Source organism: Anabrus simplex, chromosome 1 (genome assembly GCF_040414725.1).
Source record: "Anabrus simplex isolate iqAnaSimp1 chromosome 1, ASM4041472v1, whole genome shotgun sequence".
NCBI lineage: Eukaryota > Metazoa > Arthropoda > Insecta > Orthoptera > Tettigoniidae > Anabrus > Anabrus simplex.
The window spans coordinates 370,947,991-370,973,631 of NC_090265.1; the positions used below are offsets into that span (position 1 = coordinate 370,947,991).

The 25,641-nt window shown below is 41.8% G+C and overlaps 1 protein-coding gene across 1 annotated transcript in view; it reads right to left on the minus strand.

Moving 5' to 3' along the window:
- Positions 1-10,157, minus strand: part of LOC136856808 (uncharacterized) — a 94,726-nt gene extending 84,569 nt beyond the window's left edge. The window contains exon 1 of the mRNA XM_067134927.2: positions 9,824-10,157. Coding sequence (XP_066991028.2) covers positions 9,824-10,061 — 238 coding nt within the window. The 5' untranslated portion in view covers positions 10,062-10,157. The remainder of the gene's footprint in view (positions 1-9,823) is intronic.
- Between the last annotated feature and the right edge of the window lie 15,484 nt (positions 10,158-25,641).

Below are 25,641 nucleotides of genomic sequence, written 5' to 3' on the forward strand. Positions count from 1 at the left end.
TTGGAGAAGGACGGGGTGTGAAATGTTCATCTTTGGGGGGGGGGGGGGCGAGGTAAGTAACTAGTCAATCGTATTGCTTAGAAGGAGGTTGACAAGGAGAGGGCGGGGCTGAATACATATCATTTTCAAACTAAATCGCTGTTTCTATAAGGGCCACATTTTTTGCACGCAAGTGTACATCCTATAATATAAGAAATACAGAAAAAAAAGTACTGAAAACTGCGCACAATGAAACTCATTGTATAAATATTCATACAAATGAAACACTGAATTAAAAATCGTATACTAGAAGGACATATTTCTAATGATAATTCTACCAAAATAAAAAAACGAAGATTTCTCAACAAATACGCGGAAACTACTGCATTCTGTGACAGTCGATTTTGACAACGCATGGGCTTCAGTGGAAGTACTCTATTGAGCATAGGTTTCCAGTTTCTCTTAAGAACACTAAATGGTGCCGGTATTCGATCCAGCAATCCTGAGCGCAGAAAACTAGTTTCAAAAAAATATGAAGGCGCTGTTAATAAGCTAGAACGGATGGAGGGTTGAAGTTTCGTTTTCACTGTAGCGAATTTCATGTGCTCGCATTAGTTTAGGTCGTCTATATAATAACAATAATTGTATGCCCTTAAAATTTCTGCTTTATACTTCGTTTTAATCTCAGATTAGATATACACATGTGCGTAACTAGGGCGGGGCGGGGGTGGAGGCGTATTATATCCCTTTCGAAATATTTATATATTTTTTAATATTGTTAGGAACGCAGCTTTAAAGACATCAGTGATATTTCTAATGAACAGGTACTAAAGTGTTCAAATAATGTGGCCAATAAAAATAAAATCATACCGTGTAATTTATTACTTTGCTTTTATGGCATTGTTCATTTTTACACTGCCTTGTCTTCTTCTTTGTAAGCATTTTTAAAATAAATATGTGTCCATGTTTATTAATTTTGATTGCTTCATTTAGAACCCTAAAAATAACTGACGTTTAACAGTTTAATTTAAAATTTCTGAAATCTGAACGACTGAAACCTCGGTTCCTATCATGGAGCACAGCAGGCAGTCGTTTTCGGAGCTCTTTCAACTTCTCAGATGCCTGGAAACATCAATGGGAAAAGATTGTTCTTCTCCGTCAAAGCAAAGCAAAGCAAAGCAAAGCAAAGTCATCTTCGTAGAGGCCATGAAGGCTCTTGGAGATGTGGAAGGTAAAGGCTTCCACTATTCGTAACCTCAGCACTTGATGGGGTAGAGTGGTTAGCTCTACGCCCGGCCGCCTTAGACCCCAGCAATTAACCTGGTACTCATTTTTCGTGTAGGCTGAGTGAACCTCAGGGCCATGTGCACCTCCGGGAAGTGGAAGTCTCGTTTCTTAAATTTTACTACTTCCTGACGGGGATTCGAACCCACGTCATTCTGGGCGAACCGAGCACGCCTTTACTGCCTCGGCCAGGCAGCCCCTGTTCTTCTCCGTGACAACATGAAATTGTTCAAAACCTATGTGTTCAGCCAGCTTCCCGGACGTCAGAGGAGAATTTTCAATCGAATAGGGAATGATCAAGGCAGATGTGCTACACTCACCAAATGGGGATGGCGAACTGCACCGAACTGCGACTGCGCCGAGCAGTTACAACAAAGTTCAACATATTACTGAGTGCCCACTTACAACTTTCCAGAGCACTTCGACAGATAAATCGTCTCGTATCCGTTGAAGCCGTCTAGTAGATTTCCAATCTGGATTTGGCTTTGTAACCGATATTACCATCTAGTGATCGTGTAGTATCTTTCTTCTAATATGTACATAACTTGTATAGCCTACTAAATATAATATAATATAATATAATATAATATAATATAATATAATATAATATAATATAATATAATATAATATAATATAATATAATATAATATAATATAATATAATATAATATAATATAATATAATATAATATAATATAATATAATATAATATAATATTATTTATTTATTTATTTATTTATTTATTTATTTATTTATTTATTTATTTATTTATTTATTTATTTATTTATTTATTTATTTATTTGTTTATTTATTTATTTATTTATTTATTTATTTATTTATTTATTTATTTATTTATTTATTTATTTATTTATTTATTTATTTATTTATTTAATTTATCTCGAAAGTATAACTTAAATACCTAAAATCTCACATCTGCAGCATCCACTCTTTCTTCTCAACTATCTCGTAACTGATGTGTCAAGTGCTTACGTATTACTATCCAAAGGAATTTTGATAGGGAAGTCCCCTCAAAATAACATCCGTGATTCGTGGTTACAACTAAAATAACATTTTAATGATATATTAATACCTCTTCTCTCCTGCTTTCATTAATTCCTGCATACTGATATTTCCCACGATTCTAATTCTACGAAAGAAATACTCATTAGCGCAGCCATTATGACCTTGCATCTGATCTACTACTTCTGACGAATGGCCCTAAGGATAGTGCATCCCATGTATGTCTTCATGTTAATTAGCTCTTTGAAAATTTATGCTTGTGCCGATGTACGTTGCGAAGTAGGTCTACTCAATTTGATATACATAGATCATTTAATACTTTGAACACGTCATAATTTCAACTGTTAAAACTCATTTAAAGCAAATATTTTCTATCGAGATGTAAACATTCGTGTGGCTATTACAGCCCTGGTAAGGCAGACCCCCAACAGGGGTAGGCAGCGTCTTCCATGTATGACGAAATGTGCGTTATTTTGTTGGAGGGTAAAGTTTTGTGGTGTATGAGTTACTGAAGTATAGGAGACAACACGAACGCTCTGCCCTAGAGTAAAGAAAATTAACCGTTTACGATCAGAATCTCACGACCCAGCTGAAAATCGAACCCAGGGCCCACTCAGCTGTGAAGCCGGATGCCTTCGAGATTGAAGCTGAAGCACTCCTTTATCGGTTTCAATAGATTATATTTTCCCGTAACATCCATGCTGGAATTACGCAAGTTGATTTCTGTTGTAGGCTATTGAGGAAAGAAATATTACGTGACTGCCGATATGGTGATCTAGGACTTTATGTGAAATCTGAATCACAAGGATGCATCTTCTTTTGAAACTCTCACATTCATAAATCAGATTTTGAACTACAACCGCTTAGATACAGGGTTGGAAGCTGTAATGACTGTCACACCCGTTGTTACAGAACAGTCTTCTATAGATCCAAGGTGATGATTTGCTTACATCAGACTCATTTTCCTCCTGTCCCTGTGTGTCTGTCTGTCCAATGCCGAACTAAACTTCTTATGAGAAGGAATTCTCTTCTTCCAAATCGAGTGAATTGGCTTCGCGCTACGGGTCGTGTAGCTGTAAGCTTATATTCTAGAGAAATTAGGTTCGAAAACCAGCTTGAGAGGCGTGTAGACGAATTTCCGCGGTAATTTCCAAAAGCTTTTGAAAAGTACCATACAGTGGAGGTGAGTGGTGACAGAGTACACCTTAAATTGCCTAACAATATTCAGTGCAATGTAATTTATACGGTATACAGGGCGGTCGGAAACAACGTGAACCGGGTATATGAGCGTTAGAGGGTTTGGTCATGCTGATAAATAGTTTGAAAGAAATAATTCGATATCTCACACCATTGTCATTTTATCAGCTGCTAAATATAGCCAATCAGATCGCTTCGCGGGCGAATTCCAATGGGCTTTGCGAGGTGGTGTTGCTAAATGTCCATGTGGCTTAAGACCGGTTGGAGAGCCACGCCAAGAAATCAGCATCTCACACACACACACACACACACACACACACACACACACACACACACCGTGTGTTTCAGTCGGTGTCACCGTAGCGTATTTGCTATTGTGAGATCCTTTTAGCTATTGTCGTAATACTGAAGGATGCGTTCTGGTATTTCTTACAGGGAGGTCCGCTTACTGTCTGCCTGGATGGGAAGAAGGGAGTAGCGGGTATGGTTGCCATGGAAACGTGGGCTGGCCCTCTGCGGTTGCCATGGAGATAAGCCTGCTGGCTGGCTCGAGTTGCTTGGGAGTTGCCAGACTTCTCACTTCTGAGCGGTCTGAACGAACGACTAAGTGAGCCGTAAGCGAGGAGAAAGAGAAAGGAATGCAGGAACGTGGCAACACCGTGCAATGGCATGTGCAATGCTCCTCCCTCCAGCCTTAACTGTCAGGATGCTTCTTTCAATATTACGGGTATAGGAAGTCCGTGTTCAAATCTCTACTCTGGCGATATTTTTCTAAGATTCGTGCTCTCAAGCTGGTCTTGGACCACGTACAGATTTACAACACTGCCTCGCAAAGCCCATTTCAATTTGCCCGCGAAGTAACTTCAGCAGCTGATATCGAATAATTTTTTTTCAAACTATTTACCACTATGACCTACCCTCTAACGCTGATATACCCGTTTCACTTTGTCTCCGACCGTCCTATATAGGGATTTATTACGCACACTGTGTACAAGTACACTCAACCCCACATCAACTGGTCGTCGCAGAAGATGACTTGCCTTCAAAACCCTCTTGTTTGAAAGAGAATGAACATATGGTGCAGGTCCTAGGATTCCAAGTATCATCTCTTCGGCCACCGGCTATTCACAGTTTACGAATATCCTCACGTTTCGAGAATGTGTAAAATTAAATATTTCTTTGACGGACAATTTTTGTGTGGTTCACAGTACAAAGAACTTACAAGCCATGATCAGTATCTGCATTAAAAAATAAAGAATTTGTTCTCCCTTCACAGCTGAGAATATAACAATTTATTGAGCAACGAATACACATTTCTCCCATATGGAGACTGTCCATGAGGACAAAGTATACTACATGCATTATGTTCTTAGCTGTAGAGATGTCACATTGCTGAAATAGAACCTTTCAAGGTTGATGATACTATTGGCAGTATTGTCCGCAAACTGTTCGGGTACATTGAACTGAGGTTTGACGATATTCTCACTGGTCACAGATTCTGTAATGAATAGTCTTCTGGGCTTAGATTGTACCCCGTAATACCCGTGCATGCAACTGTGTCAAAACATGCCTGATAATTAGGGATAGGAATTTGCCTATTTTATTCCTGTGTACAGAATCGTAGGCTTTTAAGATATAAATCCGTTTTAGACTCTTTTTAGCAATAATCCATTGGTTCTATTGTGCCTATAATTGCCTATTTCAGGGATTCGTGCCTGTTTGGAGTATAATTGCCTATTTAATTATTGGCCGAGTGGTTAGGGCTGCGCAGCTGTGGGCTCGCATCCGGGAGATAGTGGGTTCGAATCCCACTGTCGGCAGCCCTGAAGATGGTTTTCCTTTGTTTCCCATTTTCACACCTTAATTAAGGCCACGGCCATTCCTGTCCCATCGTCGCCATAAGACCTATCTGTATCGTTGTGACGTAAATCAAATAGCAAAAAAAAAAAAAAAAAGCCTATTTAATGCCTTTTGGCGGTCTTTTAAAGCATCAGATTTGTTTATTTCTTTCTTAATCTGCTTACCCTCCAGGGTTGGTTTTTCCCTCGGACTCAGCGAGGGATCCCACCTCTACCGCCTCAAGGGCAGTGTCCTGGAGCTTCAGACTCTGGGTCAGGGAGATACAACTGGGGAGGATGACCAGAACCTCGCCCAGGCGGCCTCACCTGCTATACTGAATAGGGGAATTGCGGAGTATGAAAAGATTGGAAGGGATAGACAAGGAAGAGGGAAGGAAGCGGCCGTGGCCTTAAGTTAGGTACCATCCCGGCATTTGCCTGGAGGAGAAGTGGGAAACCACGGAAAACCACTTCCAGGATGGTAACAGAACCCACCTCTACTCATTTGACCTCCCAAGGCTGAGTGGACCCTGTTCCAACCCTCGTACCGGTACCACTTTTCAAATTTCGTGGCAGAGCCGGGAATCGAACCCGGGCCTCCGGGGCCGGCAGCTAATCACACTAACCACTACACCGCAAAGGCGGACCACATTTCCTTCCATTGCATTATATTCTAGTTGGTGTGTTCGACAGAATTATTTTCTCGCTTCTCAACATCTATTTTCCCCACTAACAATAAGGAGAATTCTCGGAAGTCTCCAAAAATAGTGCTTGGGGAATTTACTTCAGGACAAACAAGGAACAATTCGACCACGAAGCCTTCCACCCCTCCCACCTCCTACGACGATATGAGAGAACCAATCAACGTCGAACTATGTGGTACACATTCAAATTGCCTACCTCCCTCTCGTTGCAAAGTGTTGGACGCTTTGTCCTAAGATCGTGTTGAGATCTACTTTGCAGAAGTGATGGATATTGATTGTTGCTTAAAGGAACCTAACATCTAGGGCATCGGCTCCTTTGAAGAAGTGTGTTCGGCAATGCCCAAAGAAAACCCTTCCAAGTCCTACTGACGGAAGCAGTGGATCACTGGAGATCCCATCTTCCCTACCGATGTGAGGATAGTCTTCTGCCAAGCTTGAAGTAACGAGGGCCCTTTTATCTCTTTGTGATTGAGGACTACGATCACATTTCGTTGTAGCATTTATAGGCCTATTAATTTATGTATTGTGGCAAGTTGTGTTGTTGCAACGCTATATAATTTAGGCCATGGACGATGAGGATACTGTCTACATAAGAGAAGTCAAGAAAGTCATGTCCTGCCCATCGGTTCGATCAGATTTTGCGTTCCTGAAGGCAACTTCAGTAAGCTGCCGGGAGCCATCACAGAGTTGGGGAGAGAAGTGGCATGCCCGTTATGGAGTCCATTAGGATTGTGAAAGACGTTACGGGAAGTCTTGAGCAAACATCTGGCAAGGTAGCCGGTATCAGGGAATAATCTGATAGGGTCCTGCAACAAACTCCAGGGTGGAAAGGGATATAAAAGTACCACTTCATGTGATGTGATGAGAGATACTTCTCACAATAAGAAACATTCTTCGCGACAACAAAACACGATTCTTCTTCTTCTTATTTTTCCTACCGCTTTTCCCACACCTGTGGGGTCGCGGGTGCGAACTGCGTCGCACGTGTGCACTTGGCCTTGTTTTACAGCCGGATGCCCTTCCTGACGTCAACCCTATACGGAGGGATGTAATCACTATTGCGTGTTTTTGTGGTGGTCGGTAGTGTGGTACCGTATGTTATCTGAATATGACGAGGAGAGTGTTGGGACGGACACATACACCCAGTCCCCGAGCCAGAAGAAGTAATCAGAAGCGATTAAAATCCCCGACCCGGCCGGGAATTGAACCCGAGACGCTCTGAACCGAAGACCAATACGCTGACCATTCAGCCAACAAGTCGGACAACAGAACACAATAGTTACGTGAAAATACTGAAAATGTGTTAGTTGTAAATTCCTTCCACAGCCATTGAATGTACTGTCCGACTCCTTGACTGAATGGTTAGCGTTGAGGTCTTCGGTTCACAGGGTCCCTGGTTCAATTCCTGGCTGTGACGATGATTTTAATCGCATCTGATTCATTCTTTTGTTTTGCGTTTGTTCCAACACTCTCCTCTTCAAAGTCAGACAACACACCGCTCCTCATAGGGTTAGCGTCAGGAAAGGCATCCGGCCATAACACAGTGCCAAATCCACATGTGTTACACAGTTCACACCTGCGACCAAGAAGTCATTGAGTGTACTATTAAATTATAAGTATGTTTTCCATGCTTAAAACGTTGACTATTTTAATAAATAATAACTAATGTTATTGGCTTTACGTCTCACTAACTACTTTTTACGGTTTTCGGAGACGCCGAGGTGCCGGAATGTTGTCCCACAGGAGTTCTCTTACGTGCTAGTAAATCTACCGACACGAGGCTGACGTATTTAAGCACCTTCAAATACCACCGGACTGAGCCAGGATCGAACCTGCCAAGTTGGGGTCAGAAGGCCAGCGCCTGAACCGTCTGAGCCACTCAGCCCGGCGTTGACTATTTTAAACGATGGTGCATATTTGAGCTATTTTTAGTGCTTGCATGCCTGTCTGTTTTAACTATTTCAACCATGCCCGCCATATCTATCAGCCAAATATAATATTCCTCTTGGTCAATGGGTTGTCAGAGGCCTCCTGTCTGGAACCAGAGGTACCCTCCCGAAGAACACAGTCAAGATTTAAACATTCCTTTTTACGACATACAGAAAATCTTATTACAGACCATAAGATAAATTATACAGTTGCATTCATACCTGAAATCGCAATCTCCTTACGATAAATTTTCCAGAAAAAATATTATTTCATTATTATAATTACATACTGCAAGTTATGTATTCCAGACCTTTATGGTAACCCTCACTGGACGTCTGTATGACGTCTACTCGAAAGATCTGCACCAGGCCTCTTCAGAGGCCACACGCCATTATTATTATTATTATTATTATTATTATTATTATTATTATTATTATTATTATTATTATCCGATATGAGTTTTATTTTTTTAAAAGTTACCCAGGTGGTAGATTCTCTATCAATTAATATCCAGTCTTTCTTAAATGATTCCAGAGAAGTTTGAAATTTATCGAACATCTCTCTTGGTAAATTATTCCAATCTCTAATTCCTCTACGTCCCATTTGTCTTCTTGAATTCCAAATTTATCTTCATTTTATGATCTTTCGTGCGTTTAAAAACTCCACTCAACTTATTCGTCTACTAATGTTCGCATGCCTTTTCTCCACTAACAGCTCGGACCGTACCGGTTAGTCCAGCAGCCTGTCTCCTCACTCCCAAGTCTTCCCAGCCCAAATATTGTAACATTTTCGTAACACTACTCTTTGGTTGGAAATCACACAGAAAAAAAATCGTGCTGCTTTGCTTTGCATCTTTTCCGAATCAAGTAATCCTGGTGTAGGTCTCATACACTGGAACCGTACTCTAATTGGGGTCCTACTAGTGACTTGTACGCCCTCTCCTTTATATCTTTACTACATCGCCTAAATAACCTCATAATCCAAAATATATTAGTTAGGACAGGCAAAACACCTAGCCACTGTAAATATTTGTACAGTATTTTAGTGCGGGTCCGCCTCTGTGGTGTAGTGGTTAGCGTGATTAGCTGCCACCCCCGGAGGTCCGGGTTCGATTCCCGGCTCTGCCACGAAATTTGAAAAGTGGTACGAGGGCTGGAACGGGGTCCACTCAGCCTCGTGAGGTCAACTGAGTAGAGGTGGGTTCGATTCCCACCTCAGCCATCCTGGAAGTGGTTTTCCGTGGTTTCCCACTTCTCCTCCAGGCGAATGCCGGGATGGTACCTAACTAAAGGCCACGGCCGCTTCCTTCCCTCCTCCTTGCCTATCCCTTCCAATCTTCCCATCCCTCCACAAGGCCCCTGTTCAGCTTAGCAGGTGAGGCCGCCTGGGCGAGGTACTGGTCATTCTCCCCAGGTGTATCCCCGACTAAGAGTCTGAAGCTCCAGGACACTGCCCTTGAGGCGGTAGAGGTGGGATCCCTCGCTGAGTCCGAGGGAAAAACCGAACCTGGAGGGTAAACAGATGATGATGATGATGATGATGATTTTAGTGCGGTCCAGGCCGAAAGGAGTGTTAAATATTGACGTATTTAAAACCTTCATCATGTAGAACAAAGGGTATTTACAAAATCTTCTATGTATTAGTCTCTCTTAAATCTAACTATGACCCTTTAAAAAATAACATTTGTGTGAGTAAAACTGAGGAAGAAACCGCCGTTATTCACCACAAGTCTGTGGAGGTATATCAATCTCACCATTACCCCTCTCAAATTCAGTCTCATGTTACTTTTCAAGGAAATCTCATAGAGAAAGCTAAGTTAGCGACAGACAAATGAGCCATGGCTACACGCGGGTTATAGGCCCACATTTACTTACCCGCGTTACAGCCACAGGGTCCAGTAGTCAGCAATGCATAACACTGTTTGTCCGGCTCGTAGAAGAACTTCTCCTCTTCGAAGCACTTCCGTTCTTGTGATGTGAAGTACTTAGATATGAGGTCATAGTTTGACACGTCGTCAATGTCGTCGTCTTCAAAAACTATGGTATCTCCACCGAACGCGCGCACCACACTCGCCTGGAACAAAAGCAGCAGTGACAACCACAACCTTGCCATGTTTGTTTGTTACTGTGCAGACATCAGTCCAGCTGAGAGCTGACTGTTCTCGCTCTCCTCTCAGCCTCTCCTACTTTCTCGGTCCCCACCATCAACATTGCACTTGTCTTTCGCAGAAAGAGATTGCACTAGCAACTGGTGTTGAATCAGAATGTGGGGAGTCCCTGATCAAACGATTAAGCAGCCCACTACAATTATCAAGCAGGATAACGTGCAACCTAAGTACGGTACACGTGAAATGACAACATACTCTACACAAAAGAACGGGGATAAACTTCACGATGTTCTTCTTGTCTTTCTTGTTTCAGTTCCAGACTAAGGCTATCAAGGTTTTCAACTCTTGTGTTGTCAATAATAATAATAATAATAATAATAATAATAATAATAATAATAATAATAATAATAATAACCCCATCGCACAACAACCCTGATGGGCCTTGATCTACCAAGCGACAGCTGCTTAGCCTGAAGGCCTGCAGATGACGAGCTTCCGCGTGGTCAACATAGCGAATCGTCTAGGCTGGGCCATTATTCTTGGCTCTCTAGACCGGGGCCTCTACCTCACTGTCAGATAACTCCTCAATTATAATAGCGTAGGGCGAGTGGACCTCGAACCCCCCACCCCCAGATCCTGATTAAAAAAAATCCCTGGGGACTCCGGATAAGAAGCAGGCTCGTTACCTCCAGACCGCACGGGCCGGCGTATTATTACTACAACTACTAGTACTGCTGCTTCTAATAATAATAATAATAATAATAATAATAATAATAATAATAATAATAATAATAATAATAATAATAATAATAATCATAATCATAATAATTGTCGCCATAAGACCTATCTGTGTCGGTGCGACGTAAAGCAACTTGCGATGATGATAATAATAATAATAATAATAATAATAATAATAATAATAATAATAATAATAATAATAATCTATATGTACATAAAATAACATGTCCTAACTGACTGATTGACTGACTGATTCATCATCGAGCCAAAACTACTGGACAGAAATTTTTTTGGGGAATACATTTATATTAGAGTGCAAGTGTTCACTGACGAAGGAATTTGGGATTTTCCGTCGCTAAGGCGGTTAAAGGGGGGGGGGATGATTAAAATGAGTGTATCTATATCTCAAAAACTTAACAGTTTAACAGACGTGAAACTTGGTATTTGGAATCTCTTTTAAAAAAGTTAAGAATCGCGTACTTTTTCGTTTTTAGAAAAAAACTTATATGGAGGGGCAGGGGAAGGGATGATAAAGGGGTTGAATTCTTTTTATGAGGATACTTATATCTCAAAAACAAAAGATGTTACAGACGTGGAAGTAGGTATTTGGAATCTCCTTCAAAAGTAAAACTTCGATTTGAGAGAGGACTGTTTCTCACGTGTATAGTTCTATGTCGCATGTCCAGATTTAGCTCTGCCAGTAGCCTGGTCATCTTAGCCCCAAAAGGCAATACCGCAAAAGGTTTTATTTTTATTTTTTTATTTACAGTTTGTTTTACGTCGTACCGACACAGATAGGTCTTATGACGACGATGGTATAGAAAAGGCCTAGGAGTGGGAAGGAAGCGGCCGTGGCCCTAATTAAGGCACAGTCCCAGCATTTGCCTGGTGTGAAAATGGGGAACCACGAAAAACCATCTTCAGGGCTGCCGACAGCGGGGCTCGAACCCACTATCTCCCGGATGCAAGCTCACAGCTGCGCGCCCCTAACCGCACGGCCAACTCGCCCGGTCAGACGTGGTTTACAGAAAGGTTCTGGGGAAAATGAAGCTCAGTTTTTCACGGAGTTTTTATACTTTATGGATTTTCAGAAAATATTTTAGCGCAGTCTGATAATGTCTTAGTGCAGTGTCTTATTAAACTACGAAATCCACACCAGAGAAGGCGCGGCTAACGGCTAGTAGGCCTATATTATACAATTCAATTTATTGAACTCATGAAGTGAAGTGGATTCGGCCCAGTTTTACGGCCGGATGACCTTCATGACGCCAACTCTATGTGGAGGAATGTATTCCCTATTGCGTCTTTCTATTGTGGTTGGTGGTGTAATGTGTTGTCTCTGTAAATGAAGAGAAGTGTGTTAAGACCAACACAAACGCCCAGTGCCCGGGACAGAGAAATTAACCATAAGTAGTCAAAACCCCCGGCCCGGTACCACCAACATTCAGCCAAGAAGGACAGATATAAATTCAGAACCAAAATCGACAATCACTACTTTGAAGACAAACCCAACACCAGAGCTACTATAACTTGGATAGAAGAACGAAGGAAGAAGCTCAGCGAGAGGATGAAGAGATTTTGGGAGGAAAAGAAGGCCAACATATCAGCTAAGCTAGTTCAACCGTGCTCCTGAGTAGGGCATAACGATGTAAATAATAATAATAATAATAATAATAATAATAACCGTGCCCGGTCAGCTTGCGTGGGGGTCTAGCTCTGAACTGAGTAGGAGTTAGGCATAACTCTATGTAAGACACTGGGGTGGGGGCCCTCAACCCCGACACGGCGCGTTCCAATGGCTGATAGGGAAAGTTCCTGTAGATATGCAGGACAGGTGCGAATAAGGCATAGCCAAATAAGCACCCGCGGATCAACTGAGGGAACAAGGAAAATGGACAACGGCCTCGACGGCATAAGAAGATTCATCCCGATGGCGGAGAGGGCGGAAGAACTGACTGAAATCCACTTCGCGTCTGACTTGCAGCAAGCGGCAAAGTGGTCAGCGTCTGTTCACCAGAGGTGCGGCTGGAAATTTATGTTCTGGAACTATCCACTCCAGTCCTATGAAACTGGACTACGGTCCAATACTTGGATAATCAAGTACCATGAGGCGTGGCAGAAAACAAATTTGTACCCCAGGTGGTAACCAATCCACTGCTGACATTAGCAGCACAACCAGACTGTCGGATTCTGGGGAGTCTGGTTGGACACGCAAACAGAGGGAGTCGGAGACCTCTGGCCAACTTCGCCCAAACAGCAAAACATTTTTCGGAACACTGAACATAAATTCTCTCTTGCGGGCAGGGAAGTTGTACGAACTAGAGCAAACCCTAAATGATCAAAAAACAGAAATACTGGCACTCCAAGAAACGAGGCTGACTGACGAACACGCAATGGATTTCGGGAACTACAGACTCTTCAAAAGTAAAACAGACAAACGGATTCTCAAAAACACACCCCATTTAGGAGTTGCATTTGCAGTCAAGAAGAGCATACTTAACTCAGTAATAGGTGTGAAATGTGTAAACAATAGGCTAATGACAATCACCCTAAAGTGTGCAAACAAATCATACACACTGATCAATGCACATATGCCAGTCAATGAAGAGAATAAAACAGATCGCGAGAAGGTAGACAAATCCTGGGAAATACTAGAAGAAACAGCATCAAAAATTCCTCAAAACCACGTCAAAATTCTGTTAGGAGATTTCAACGCTCAGCTAGGCAAGGAAAGGAAATACAGGAAAACAGTTGGAAAATTCCCAGCACATAAATGGACGAACCAAAATGGACGGAGATTAGTCGAATTCTGCAGGGCATTCAACCTTAAAGTCATGTCGACTCACTTCAGGAAGAAACCTTCTAAACAAAAGACATGGAGATCACCCAACTCCCTCTTGGGCGAGTTTCAAATTGACCACGTGGCAATTTCGTACCCAAACCACAGAGAAATTATGAATGTCCAAGTAAGGAAGGGTGCAAACATAGACTCAGACCACTATCTGACAAGAGTCAAACTACAGTTGATACCCCAAAGGTTCAGAAGAAGGAAGCAAATAATTCCGAAATTTGATACCAGTCGGATCCAGCCATCTCTCACCGAAGAATTAGAGAAAAAGCAGTCCAACAATTGGCAGCAACTCAAGACCAAACTAATTGAAACAGCACAAACACTGATTCCTCTGCAGAAAAGAAAAAAACACCCTTGGTGGAACGCAGACTGTGAACAAGCCATCCAATCCCGGCAGAATGCATACAATAAGTGGAACAGCAAAAAGACCGATAAGAATCACAAAATGTTTTTGGCAGTCAGGAAATAGGCAGCGAAATTAATCCGACAGACCAAAAGGAAATTCGAGAAAGATCAACTACTGGAAATTGAAAAGGACTTCGAAAAAACCACACACGAAATTTCTACAAGAACTTCAAAACAAAGCTAACAGGGTATCAGCCACAAAACCTTTGCTTTAAGAAAGTAAATGGGCAATTTGCACTGAACAATCAAGAAAACTGCACCGAACTTGCAAGGTATTTTGAAGAACTGCTTAACTGCCCAGAGCCAACACAAAGATTTCCACCGCAGGAACCTGACTTCACAAACCCAAATTCAGTACCACCGGATGAAGAAGAAATTACCAGACAGATAAAACGACTTAAAATGAATAAAGCTGCAGGTGAGGATGGGATCATAGCAGAAATTCTCAAATCAGCAGGCCCAAATACTATAAAAGAATTCACCGGTATCATCCAAGAGATTTTGGAAACAGAACAAATTCCAGAAGATTGGAAAAGTGCACTAATTCATCCTTTACATAAGAAAGGAGACAGAACAGATGTAAATAACTACAGAGGAATCTCATTGGTATATGTTGCCTACAAAATTTTATCTCAGTGCCTTCTCGATAGAGCCCAACAGCAACTAGAACCAAAAATTGGAGAATATCAAGCAGGTTTCAGACCAGGCCGTTCATGTCCAGAGCAAATTTTGAACCTAAAGTTAATCCTAAGGCATCAGAGAATTTGTAGCAAAAATGTAGTTTGTACTTTTGTTGATTTCAAAAATGCCTATGATTCAGTTGATCGTCAATCACTGTTTCAGATATTAAAAGAACAGGGTCTAGACCGGAAAACACTCGCAATTGTAAAAGAGACATTGACAGACACAAAATCTAAGGTTAAATTCATGGGGGAAATCTCAGACCCTTTTCCGATCAAAACAGGAGTAAGACAGGGAGATGGGCTCTCTCCACTACTCTTCAACTGCGTCCTTGAAAAGGTAATACAGGAATGGCGCAAACAGAAGTCTGCCCTCAAGATTGACCAACCAATCACTCTTGGTAGGGGCAAATTAGCAGTAGACTGCCTGGCATTTGCGGACGATCTGGCAATCTTAACTCATGACGTTTCAACAGCCATAAACCAGATCGAACTCCTGAAAGAAACAGCGGAAAAAGTCGGCCTCCAAATATCGTTTGAAAAAACTGAATACATGACCTGCAGCAAAGAAGCCCCTAAATTCATGGAGACAAAATATGGCAAAATAAAACGGGTCCAGCAATTCAAATATCTCGGTGAAATAATTCAGGAGAATGGAATGGAAACAAAAGCCAATGAAGTTAGATGCCAAAAAATGGAAACTGCGTATAGACTCACCCAAAATATCTATAACAAAAAGTGTCTCTCCAAGCATGCTAAACTAAGACACTATAATACAGTTATTAAACCAGAATGCCTCTATGGATCAGAGACACTAATTTTGAACAGGAAAACTGATCTAGAAAATATTCAGAAAAAGGAACGCAAGATCATTAGAAAAATTTTAGGCCCAAAACTCGTAGATGAACAGTACCGCCTTAGAGGGAAACAGGAAATCAAACAATTTTCTAACATTCACAGCGACATCAGAAAACGCAGATTAAGATTCTTTGGACATATAAAAAGGATGAACCCAGATAGACTTACCAAGCAAATAGTTGAATTTTATGAAAACCGAAGTAAAGCTAAAACGGACACAATAAAATGGATTGGCGAAATTAAAACAGATCTCAAACTGGCAGGAATTACACCTGAAGACATCCAAAGCCGGGTTATCTTCAGAACCAAAGTTCATAAGTGGCAAGTTGACCAAGAGGAAAAACCAAAGAAGAAGACCGGAACAACATGGTCTCAAGAGAGAAAAGAAGCACACAGCAAACGAATGAAGGAAGTGTGGGCACAAAGAAAGGCAAATGCCTGTCTCTAAGTACTTTGCGTAGTCCTAATGGGCTCATTCGCAATATATATAATAATAATAATAATAATAATAATAATAATAATAATAATAATAATAATAATAATAATAATAATAATAATAATAATAATAATCATAATAATAATAATAATAATAATAATAATAATAACTGCCCCCTTTTTGTTTCCTTTGTCATTATTTCCATAGAAACCTCGAATAAGATATGCACTATTCTTTATATTCTCGGCGTTACCTAGGTCACACAGCCGGCCACTATTGTCAGCCATCTTTATGACCGGCAATGCGACACTTCTGTACTGAATAGCATACTACATTATTACCTGGTCAGTTCACGTGGGGGTTTAGTTCCGAACTGAGTACGAACTAAGCATAACCCTGCGTGAAACACTGGGATGGGGCTCTCAACCCCGACACGGCGCGTCCCAATGGCTAATAGGGGAAGTCTCCTGTAGATATACAGGACAGGTGCGAATAAGACCTAGTCAAATAAGCACTCGCGGATCAACTGAACTGAATAAAACTGTGGTCAACGGCTTCGATGGCAGAAGAGGACTTATGTCTCAATGGCAGAGAGGGCGGAAGAACCAAAAATGAAATCCACTTCGCGTCTGACTTGGATCGAGCGGCAAAGTGGTCAGCGTCTGTTTACCTAGTAGGTACGGCTGTACAAATTACGTTCGAGGAACTAGCAATCTCTGGTCCTAAACTCTCAGTGGAAACACTGGACTAATCCTTGATTACAAGCAATTATGATTCGTGAGAGTAATTACAGAATTACCCCAGGTGGTAACCAATCCACCCGTCAATGGACGGCAACCAGGTCTTCGGATTCTGGGGGACTGGACTACCACGATCACAGAGAAATTCGGAGTTCTCTGGCAAACTATCATAAAAGAAACCCACATACATCGGGACCTTCAACATTAACACGTTACTACAACCAGGCAAACTACACACCTTAACATCAGAACTAGATCGACAAAGGATACAGATACTAGCTCTTCAGGAAACACGCCTTACGGATGAAAACACACTAGACTATGGTAATTATCGTATTTTCAAAAGTAAAACAGACAAACGAATAGGAAGTCCACAAAAGCATTGTTGATTCGATCAAAGAAGTCACTCCCATAAGTAATAGAGTAATGACGATGCGCGTACAATGTGCGAACAAAAGATACACAATAATTAATGTACATGCCCCCACGAACATCGAAAATAAGAAGGACTTGCAGAAAGTAGAACAATTCTGGTCTAATCTCGAAAAAATCTTGGCAGCAGTCCCCAGAGAAGATACAAAGATATTGCTAGGTGATTTCAATGCACAGATTAGTAGGGAAAAAGAATACCAAAAGACCGTAGGCAAATACCCAGTTCATAAATTCACCAACAAGAATGGCATGAGACTTATTGAGCTCTGTCAACAGAACAACTTGAAGGTAATGTCCACCTCTCTGAGGAAGCATCCTCGAAAACAGAAGACCTGGAGATCACCTTTAAAATCTCTTGGAGAATATCAGATTGACCATGAAGCCATCACACATCCTTTACAGAAAGAAATTCATGATGTTCAAGTTCGAAGAGGAGCGAATATTGATTCTGACCATTATTTAGTGCGTATCAAAGTGAAATTTACCACGAAAAGAATCCACTATAAGAAATGTCATCTTCAGAAGTTCGACACGAAAAAGATAAAGGAAACTAACATAAAAGAAGAATGGGAAAAGGAAAAGGCGGACATCTGGCAACAGTTCCATGACAAGATCAGTACAAGAGCTAAAGAGACGATTCCAATGAAGAAGAATACGAAACACCCTTGGTGGGACTCTGCATGTGAAGAAGCACTGGAAAAGCGGAAGAGAGCCTTTCAGAAATATAACTGTAAGAAGTCACTCGAGGCTCAACAACACTATCTTCAGACAAGGAAGGAAACGTCAAAAGTAATCAGGCAAACGAAGAGGAGATACATGAAGGACCAACTGGAATCTATAGAAAAAGATTTCCAAGATCACAATATGCGAGACTTCTACAGGACTTTCGCAGGAAGAATCCGTGGATACACCCCACAGAATTTATGCTTCCGAAAACAAGACGGAAAACTCGCGCTGTCTAACCAGGATAATTGTAAGGAGTTGGCTCGATATTTCTCTGAATTACTGAATTGCCAGGAGCCAACATTACGATGGGCCCAAAGAAACTCCTGTACACGTAAACCCTGAATCTCCACCACCTACCAAAGAAGAAATCCAGAGACACGTCTTCAGACTCAAAAATAAGAGGGCGCCTGGAGAAGATGGCATAGTTGCAGAACTATTAAAGAACATAGGCCCAAATACGCTTGAGGAGCTCACACTAATAATCATGGACATCTGGGAAAAAGAAAAGCTACCTGAAGAATGGAAATGTGCACTTATCCATCCGGTACACAAGAAAGGTGACAAAACCGATGTAAATAACTACAGAGGGATTTCTCTCGTTCAAGTCACCTACAAGATTCTCTCCGCGTGTCTTCTTCAAAGAGTACAAGAACAGCTTGAACACAAAATTGGAGAATATCAAGCCAGTTTCCGACCTGGGCGGTCCTGTGTTGAACAAATTTTTAACTTGAAGACGATATTGAAATATAGAGCAACCCGAAACTCCCCGATTATTTGTAGTTTCGTCGACTTCAAGAAAGCGTACGATTCGGTCGATCGACAGTCTCTCTTTAACATCTTAGAAGAACAAGGGCTTGACCCAAAGACATTAAGACTCGTCAAGGAAACACCCACGGACACAAAGTCAAAAGTTAAATTCATGGGTGAAGTATCGGAGCCCTTTGCCATTAAGACCGGCGTGCGACAGGGTGACGGACTGTCACCACTGCTTTTCAATCTTGTTCTAGACAAAGTCATTCGGGAATGGGAGAAGGAATTAAAAGTTCAGAAGCACTGGAAACCCATTCAACTTGGCCGAAAGAACGATGACATTAAGGTCAGTTGTTTAGCTTTCGCAGACGACCTAGCGATACTAACAGACAGTGAAATTTCAGCTATCAAACAGATTGAAATCCTCAAGGAATGCGCTGAGAAAACTGGACTTAAAATCTCATTCGAGAAGACCAAGTTTATTTGCACTAAATTCGACATTCAGGAATTACAAACAAAATATGGACACATCAAACGAGTTCCATACTTTAAATATCTCGGTGAGATCCTAGAACCAACAGGGTTGGAAAAGGAAGCACAGAAAGTTCGATTACAAAAACTCAAAAGAGCATATTGGAGAACCCGTGACATCTACAACAAGAAGTGCATGTCCATACATACAAAAATCAAACATTATAATACGGTGATTAAACCTGAAGTGCTGTATGCAAGTGAAATCTTGGTTCTTAATAATAAAGGTGATCTGGAAAACATCTTGAAGGAGGAAAGGAAGATCTTGAGGAAAATTCTGGGTCCAGATAAAAAGGAAGAAGGGTATAGGCTCAAATCACGCAAAGCTACGGAAAGACTGTCTAACCTTGCCGCAGACGTCAGGAAACGAATACTGAAATTCTATGGACACGTTCATAGACTATCGTCTTCAAGGCTAACCCACAAGATTTTGACATACACCGAAAAACTGAAGAACGTACCATGGATACAAGATGTCAAAAATGATCTGGAAAAGGCCCAGATAGAACCATCAGAAATAGTGGACAGAAACATTTACCGTCACAAGATACATAGATGGGTAGTAAAGCCAGAGAATGAAGTCTCTAAAAGATCGGGGACTAAGTGGTCAGAAGAAAGAAAACAGGCACACAGCGAAAGAATGAAAGCAATATGGTCTGTTAGAAAGGCGAATCATAAATGTAATGCGTGATCCAACAGGGTCCATACGCAAATAATTAATAATTAATTAATTAATAAATAATAATAATAATAATAATAATAATAATAATAATAATAATAATAATAATAATAATAATAATGCACAGCCTGTTTCCAGTCATTCGACCGGGTCAGGGATGGAATGAATGAAGCCCCCATCTAGCGGCGAGAATAGGAATTGTGCTGGCTGTCGAAGCCTGTCGCACTCTTCTGGGGCAATGAATAATGAATGATAGATGAAATGAAATGATATTGGAGAGTGTTGCTAGAATGAATTAAGACAGGGAAAACCGGAGTACCTGGAGAAAACCTGTCCCGCCTCCGCTTTGTCCAGAACAAATCTCACATGGAGTGACCAGGATTTGAACCACGGAACCAGCGGTGAGAGGCCGGCGCCCTGCCGCCTGAGCCAAGGATAATAATAATAATAATAATAATAATAATAATAATAATAATAATAATAATAATAATAATAATAATAATAATAATAATAACGACATCTTTTCTTCTGTACAAGGTGACTTAACACCAAGGCTCTGTTTAAGTCTTAAGAATAATTTTATCGGTTTTACTACTGACTACTTTTACAGATTTCGAAGACGCCAGGTACTGGAATTTTGTCCCACGGGAGTTCTTTTACGTACCGGTAATCTGACAGACACGAGGCAGGCATATTTGAGCACCTGAAATATCAGACTACTGGACTAGGCCTGGATCGAATCTGCCAACTTGGGCTCTTAAAGTCAGCGCTCTACCTTCTGACTCACTCAGCCCGATCTTGACCGGGGATGACAGGCTCTCGACTGCCACGGACTTATCCTAGTAAAAATCGTAGCCGAAGTCGCTGGTCTTCGATCCCAGTACCCCACACTAACGCGTTTCCAACTACTACTACTACTACAACTACTACTTAACGTCCCTTCCACATCTATACGTTATAAGAGATTCCGGGGATGTCGGATTTTTTCTATAGATTTTTTGAAGTGTCAGAAGCTAGACGTGGAATTATTTCTTCTTCTAATTCGTTTTCTTAATTCCTAAGTAACCATGATACTACAACCTAGTTTGTAGGTTATGAAGTATAATTTTCCACTTAGGCCTAATCTGTACTTCTCTGTGAGAAGCTTGACGAGTTTTTCCGTTGAAATGTTTGATTTGATCCGCCATCACATTGTGATTCTTCGCCTGAAGCAAATTCCTTGTACGTTTTCCCGGACAACCGGCATTTCTAGGCTAGTGTCATAACGTTGCACCACATGGGCAAGTAGGCTAGTATCCTCCCGTTAGCAACGATTCCCATTAGCGTATAATTACTGAGTTTCCCGTTAGCGACGGAATATCGACTAATTGTGACAGCTCTCTGGAAAACCCCTGCTCAATAATGCATTGCACATTTGGTTTGAAAACTCGTCATTCTGTGTCTAACCATGGATCAGTTCGGTTCATTATGGTGTTTATTTCAACTAAGATAAGTAATCCTGCCTTTCTCTTTTTTTTTACAAATTTCTTTACGCCGCACCGACACAGATAGGTCTTATGGCGACGATGCGATGGGAAGGAAGCGGCCGTTGCCTCAATTAAGGTAAGATATCCTGGATTCAGGAGGTCAATTGGACTGTATCGCGATTGACCTGTCTAAAGTATTTGATAGGGTGGATCATGGGAGACTACTGGCAAAATGAGTGCAATTGGACTAGACAAAAGAGTGACTGAATGGGTGGCTCTGTTTCTAGAAAATAGAACTCAGAGAATTAGAGTAGGTGAAGCTTTGTCTGTCCCTGTAAAAATTAAGAGGGGAATTCCTCAAGACAGTATTATTGGACCTTTATGTTTTCATATACACTGATTGACAGAGCAAATGCAACACCAAGAAGGAGTGGTCAGAACTTTATGCCAATTGCAGGGTAGACTGACGTCACTGAGGTATGCTCATCATGTGAAATGTGCCGCTGTGCTGCGCACGTAGCGAACGATAAATGGGACACGGCGTTGGCGAATGGCCCACTTCGTACCGTGATTTCTCAGCCGACAGTCATTGTAGAACGTGTTGTCGTGTGCCACAGGACACGTGTATAGCTAAGAATGCCAGGCCGCCGTCAACGGAGGCATTTCCAGCAGACAGACGACTTTACGAGGGGTATGGTGATCGGGCTGAGAAGGGCAGGTTGGTCGCTTCGTCAAATCGCAGCCGATACCCATAGGGATGTGTCCACGGTGCAGCGCCTGTGGCGAAGATGGTTGGCGCAGGGACATGTGGCACGTGCGAGGGGTCCAGGCGCAGCCCGAGTGACGTCAGCACGCGAGGATCGGCGCATCAGCCGCCAAGCGGTGGCAGCCCCGCACGCCACGTCAACCGCCATTCTTCAGCATGTGCAAGACACCCTGGCTGTTCCAATATCGGCCAGAACAATTTCCCGTCGATTGGTTGAAGGAGGCCTGCACTCCCGGTGTCCGCTCAGAAGACTACCATTGACTCCACAGCATAGACGTGCACGCCTGGCATGGTGCCGGGCTAGAGCGACTTGGATGAGGGAATGGCGGAACGTCGTGTTCTCCGATGAGTCACGCTTCTGTTCTGTCAGTGATAGTCACCGCAGACGAGTGTGGCGTCGGCGTGGAGAAAGGTCAAATCCGGCAGTAACTGTGGAGCGCCCTACCGCTAGACAACGCGGCATCATGGTTTGGGGCGCTATTGCGTATGATTCCACGTCACCTCTAGTGCGTATTCAAGGCACGTTAAATGCCCACCGCTACGTGCAGCATGTGCTGCGGCCGGTGGCACTCCCGTACCTTCAGGGGCTGCCCAATGCTCTGTTTCAGCAGGATAATGCCCGCCCACACACTGCTCGCATCTCCCAACAGGCTCTACGAGGTGTACAGATGCTTCCGTGGCCAGCGTACTCTCCGGATCTCTCACCAATCGAACACGTGTGGGATCTCATTGGACGCCGTTTGCAAACTCTGCCCCAGCCTCGTACGGACGACCAACTGTGGCAAATGGTTGACAGAGAATGGAGAACCATCCCTCAGGACACCATCCGCACTCTTATTGACTCTGTACCTCGACGTGTTTCTGCGTGCATCGCCGCTCGCGGTGGTCCTACATCCTACTGAGTCGATGCCGTGCGCATTGTGTAACCTGCATATCGATTGGAAATAAACATCAATTATTCTTCCGTGCCGACTCTGTTTTTTCCCCAACTTTCATCCCTTTCGAACCACTCCTCCTTGGTGTTGCATTTGCTCTGTCAGTCAGTGTATATCAATGATATGTGTAAAGAAGTTGAATCAGAGATAAGGCTTTTCGCAGATGATGTTATTCTGTGCAGAGTAATAAATAAGTTACAAGATTGTGAGCAACTGCAAAATGACCTCGATAATGTTGTGAGATTGACAGTAGGCAATGATATGATGATAAACGGGGATAAAAGTCAGGTTGTGAGTTTCACAAATAGGAAAAGTCCTCTCAGTTTTAATTACTGCGTTGACGGATTGAAAGTTCTCTTTGGGGATCATTGTAAGTATCTAGGTGTTAATATAAGGAAAGATCTTCATTGGGGTAATCACATACATGGAATTGTAAATAAAGGGTACAAATCTCTGCACATGGTTTTGAGAGTATTTAGGGGTTGTAGTAAGGATGTAAAGGAGAGAGCATATTTGTCTCTGGTGAGACCCGAACTAGAGTATGGTTCCAGTGTATGGGACCCTTACCAGGATTACTTGATTCGGGAACTGGAAAAAATCCAAAGAAAAGTAGCTCGATTTGTTCTGGACGATTTCCGACAAAAGAGTAGCGTTTCAAAAATGTTGCAAAGTTTGGGCTGGGAAGACTTGGGAGAAAGGAGACGAGCTGCTCGACTAAGTAGTATGTTCCGAGCTGTCAGTGCAGAGATGGCGTGGGAGGACATCAGTAGACGAGTATGTTTGGATGGTGTCTTTAAAAGTAGGAAAGATCACAATATGAAGATAAAGTTGGAATTCAAGAGGACAAATTGGGGCAAATATTCGTTTATAGGAAGGGGAGTTAGGGATTGGAATAACTTACCAAGGGATATGTTCAATAAATTTCAAATTTATTTGCGATCATTTAAGAAAAGGCTAGGAAAACAACAGATAGGGAATCTGCCACCTGGGCGACTGCCCTAAATGCAGATCAGTAGTTCGAGATCAGGCCAGAGCTGTCAATACACATCGAACTACACCTGTTTCTGTTCAAGCCGGAAAATCCACTACACATATCACTACAGCGAAACCGGTATCTACGGAAAAACAGAAGTCAAACGAGAAAAATGATGAGATTTGCGCCACCCGAAACGACAGCTACAGAAATGGGTAGAATAAAAGTCCTTGGATTCAGTGTTGCTTCTGTTTGCGATGGTTCCATGAAAGTTGTCAGTCCATTGATTCTTCTGATGCTATTGTATTTGTGTGTAGTATTTGTGAATATGTCAGTGACAACGATACCGATACTGAAAATGAGTGAAAAGTGCGTGAAGTGAACTGTAACAATGCTGAGAAAAGTGAAGTACATTATCACGAAGTTAGGTATACTGTGTCACGGAATTAGGTATGTTATCACGAAATTAGGTAGCATGCCCACTTCGCTTATTACATGGTATAACTCCAAATGTTTTGCATTTTTTGAACGTTCTTTATCATATGTTTGTAGAACAATGTATAGGTACTCAGCATGTAAAATATAAAATTCCTAAATCGAATATTTGTCCTGATATATTACTTACAATCCTTAATATCACGAAGTTAGGTAGGTTTACCCTATATGGCATTTGGGAAGTATCCCGGTGGCAATGAAATGAAATGGCGTATGGCTTTTAGTGCCGGGAGTGTCCGAGAACAAGTTCGGCTCGCCAGATGCAGGTCTTTTGATTTGACTCCCGTAAGCGACCTGCGCGTCGTGATGAGGATGAAATGATGATGAAGACGACACATACACCCAGCCCCCGTGCCAGCGAAATTAACCAATTAAGGTTAAAATTCCCGACCCTGCCGGGAATCGAACCCGGGACCCCTGTGACCAAAGGCCAGCACGCTAACCATTTAGCCATGGAGCCGGACCCGGTGGCAATGATCACTTATAGTACTGTAATAATAGTTAACACACAATTGCCCAACAACAACAAAAACAAGAGCACAACAAGCAATTCCATGGAAAGAAAATATTACAAGAAATACTACTAGTTTAACATTCTAAATACAGCATCATCATATACAAATTCACAAGTATCCTAAGTATTTCAAAATTTTACCCTATTATTATTATTATTATTATTATTATTATTATTATTATTATTATTATTATTATTATCTTGGCATTGTAAATATTGCACATTCATATACAAAATCACAGATACCTTAAATAATTCAGATGCCTTAATACTATAATTTACAGTGCGTTGAGCGTTGCGTTAAAATATGACACCATCACACAGAAATTTACACACAATTAGCAGAATGCTGGAGTCTATTCTTGAAGCATCTTACATTTTTGGGAAAAGCCTCCAAGACAGCTGCAGGTAATGTATTCCAATCATCAATTCCCCGGTTTACAAAGGAATATTTACCATAGTTTTCTGCGATCTACCTTTTACTGTCCTACTTACGTAACAGGTCTTTTCTAGTCGACTGTTCGCCTCTTCCCAAGCTGGCTTATTGTGTAGGCATTATACATGGCACATAACCGTGTTCGTTTCCTTATAGTCCCCAGTGTCTCCCACC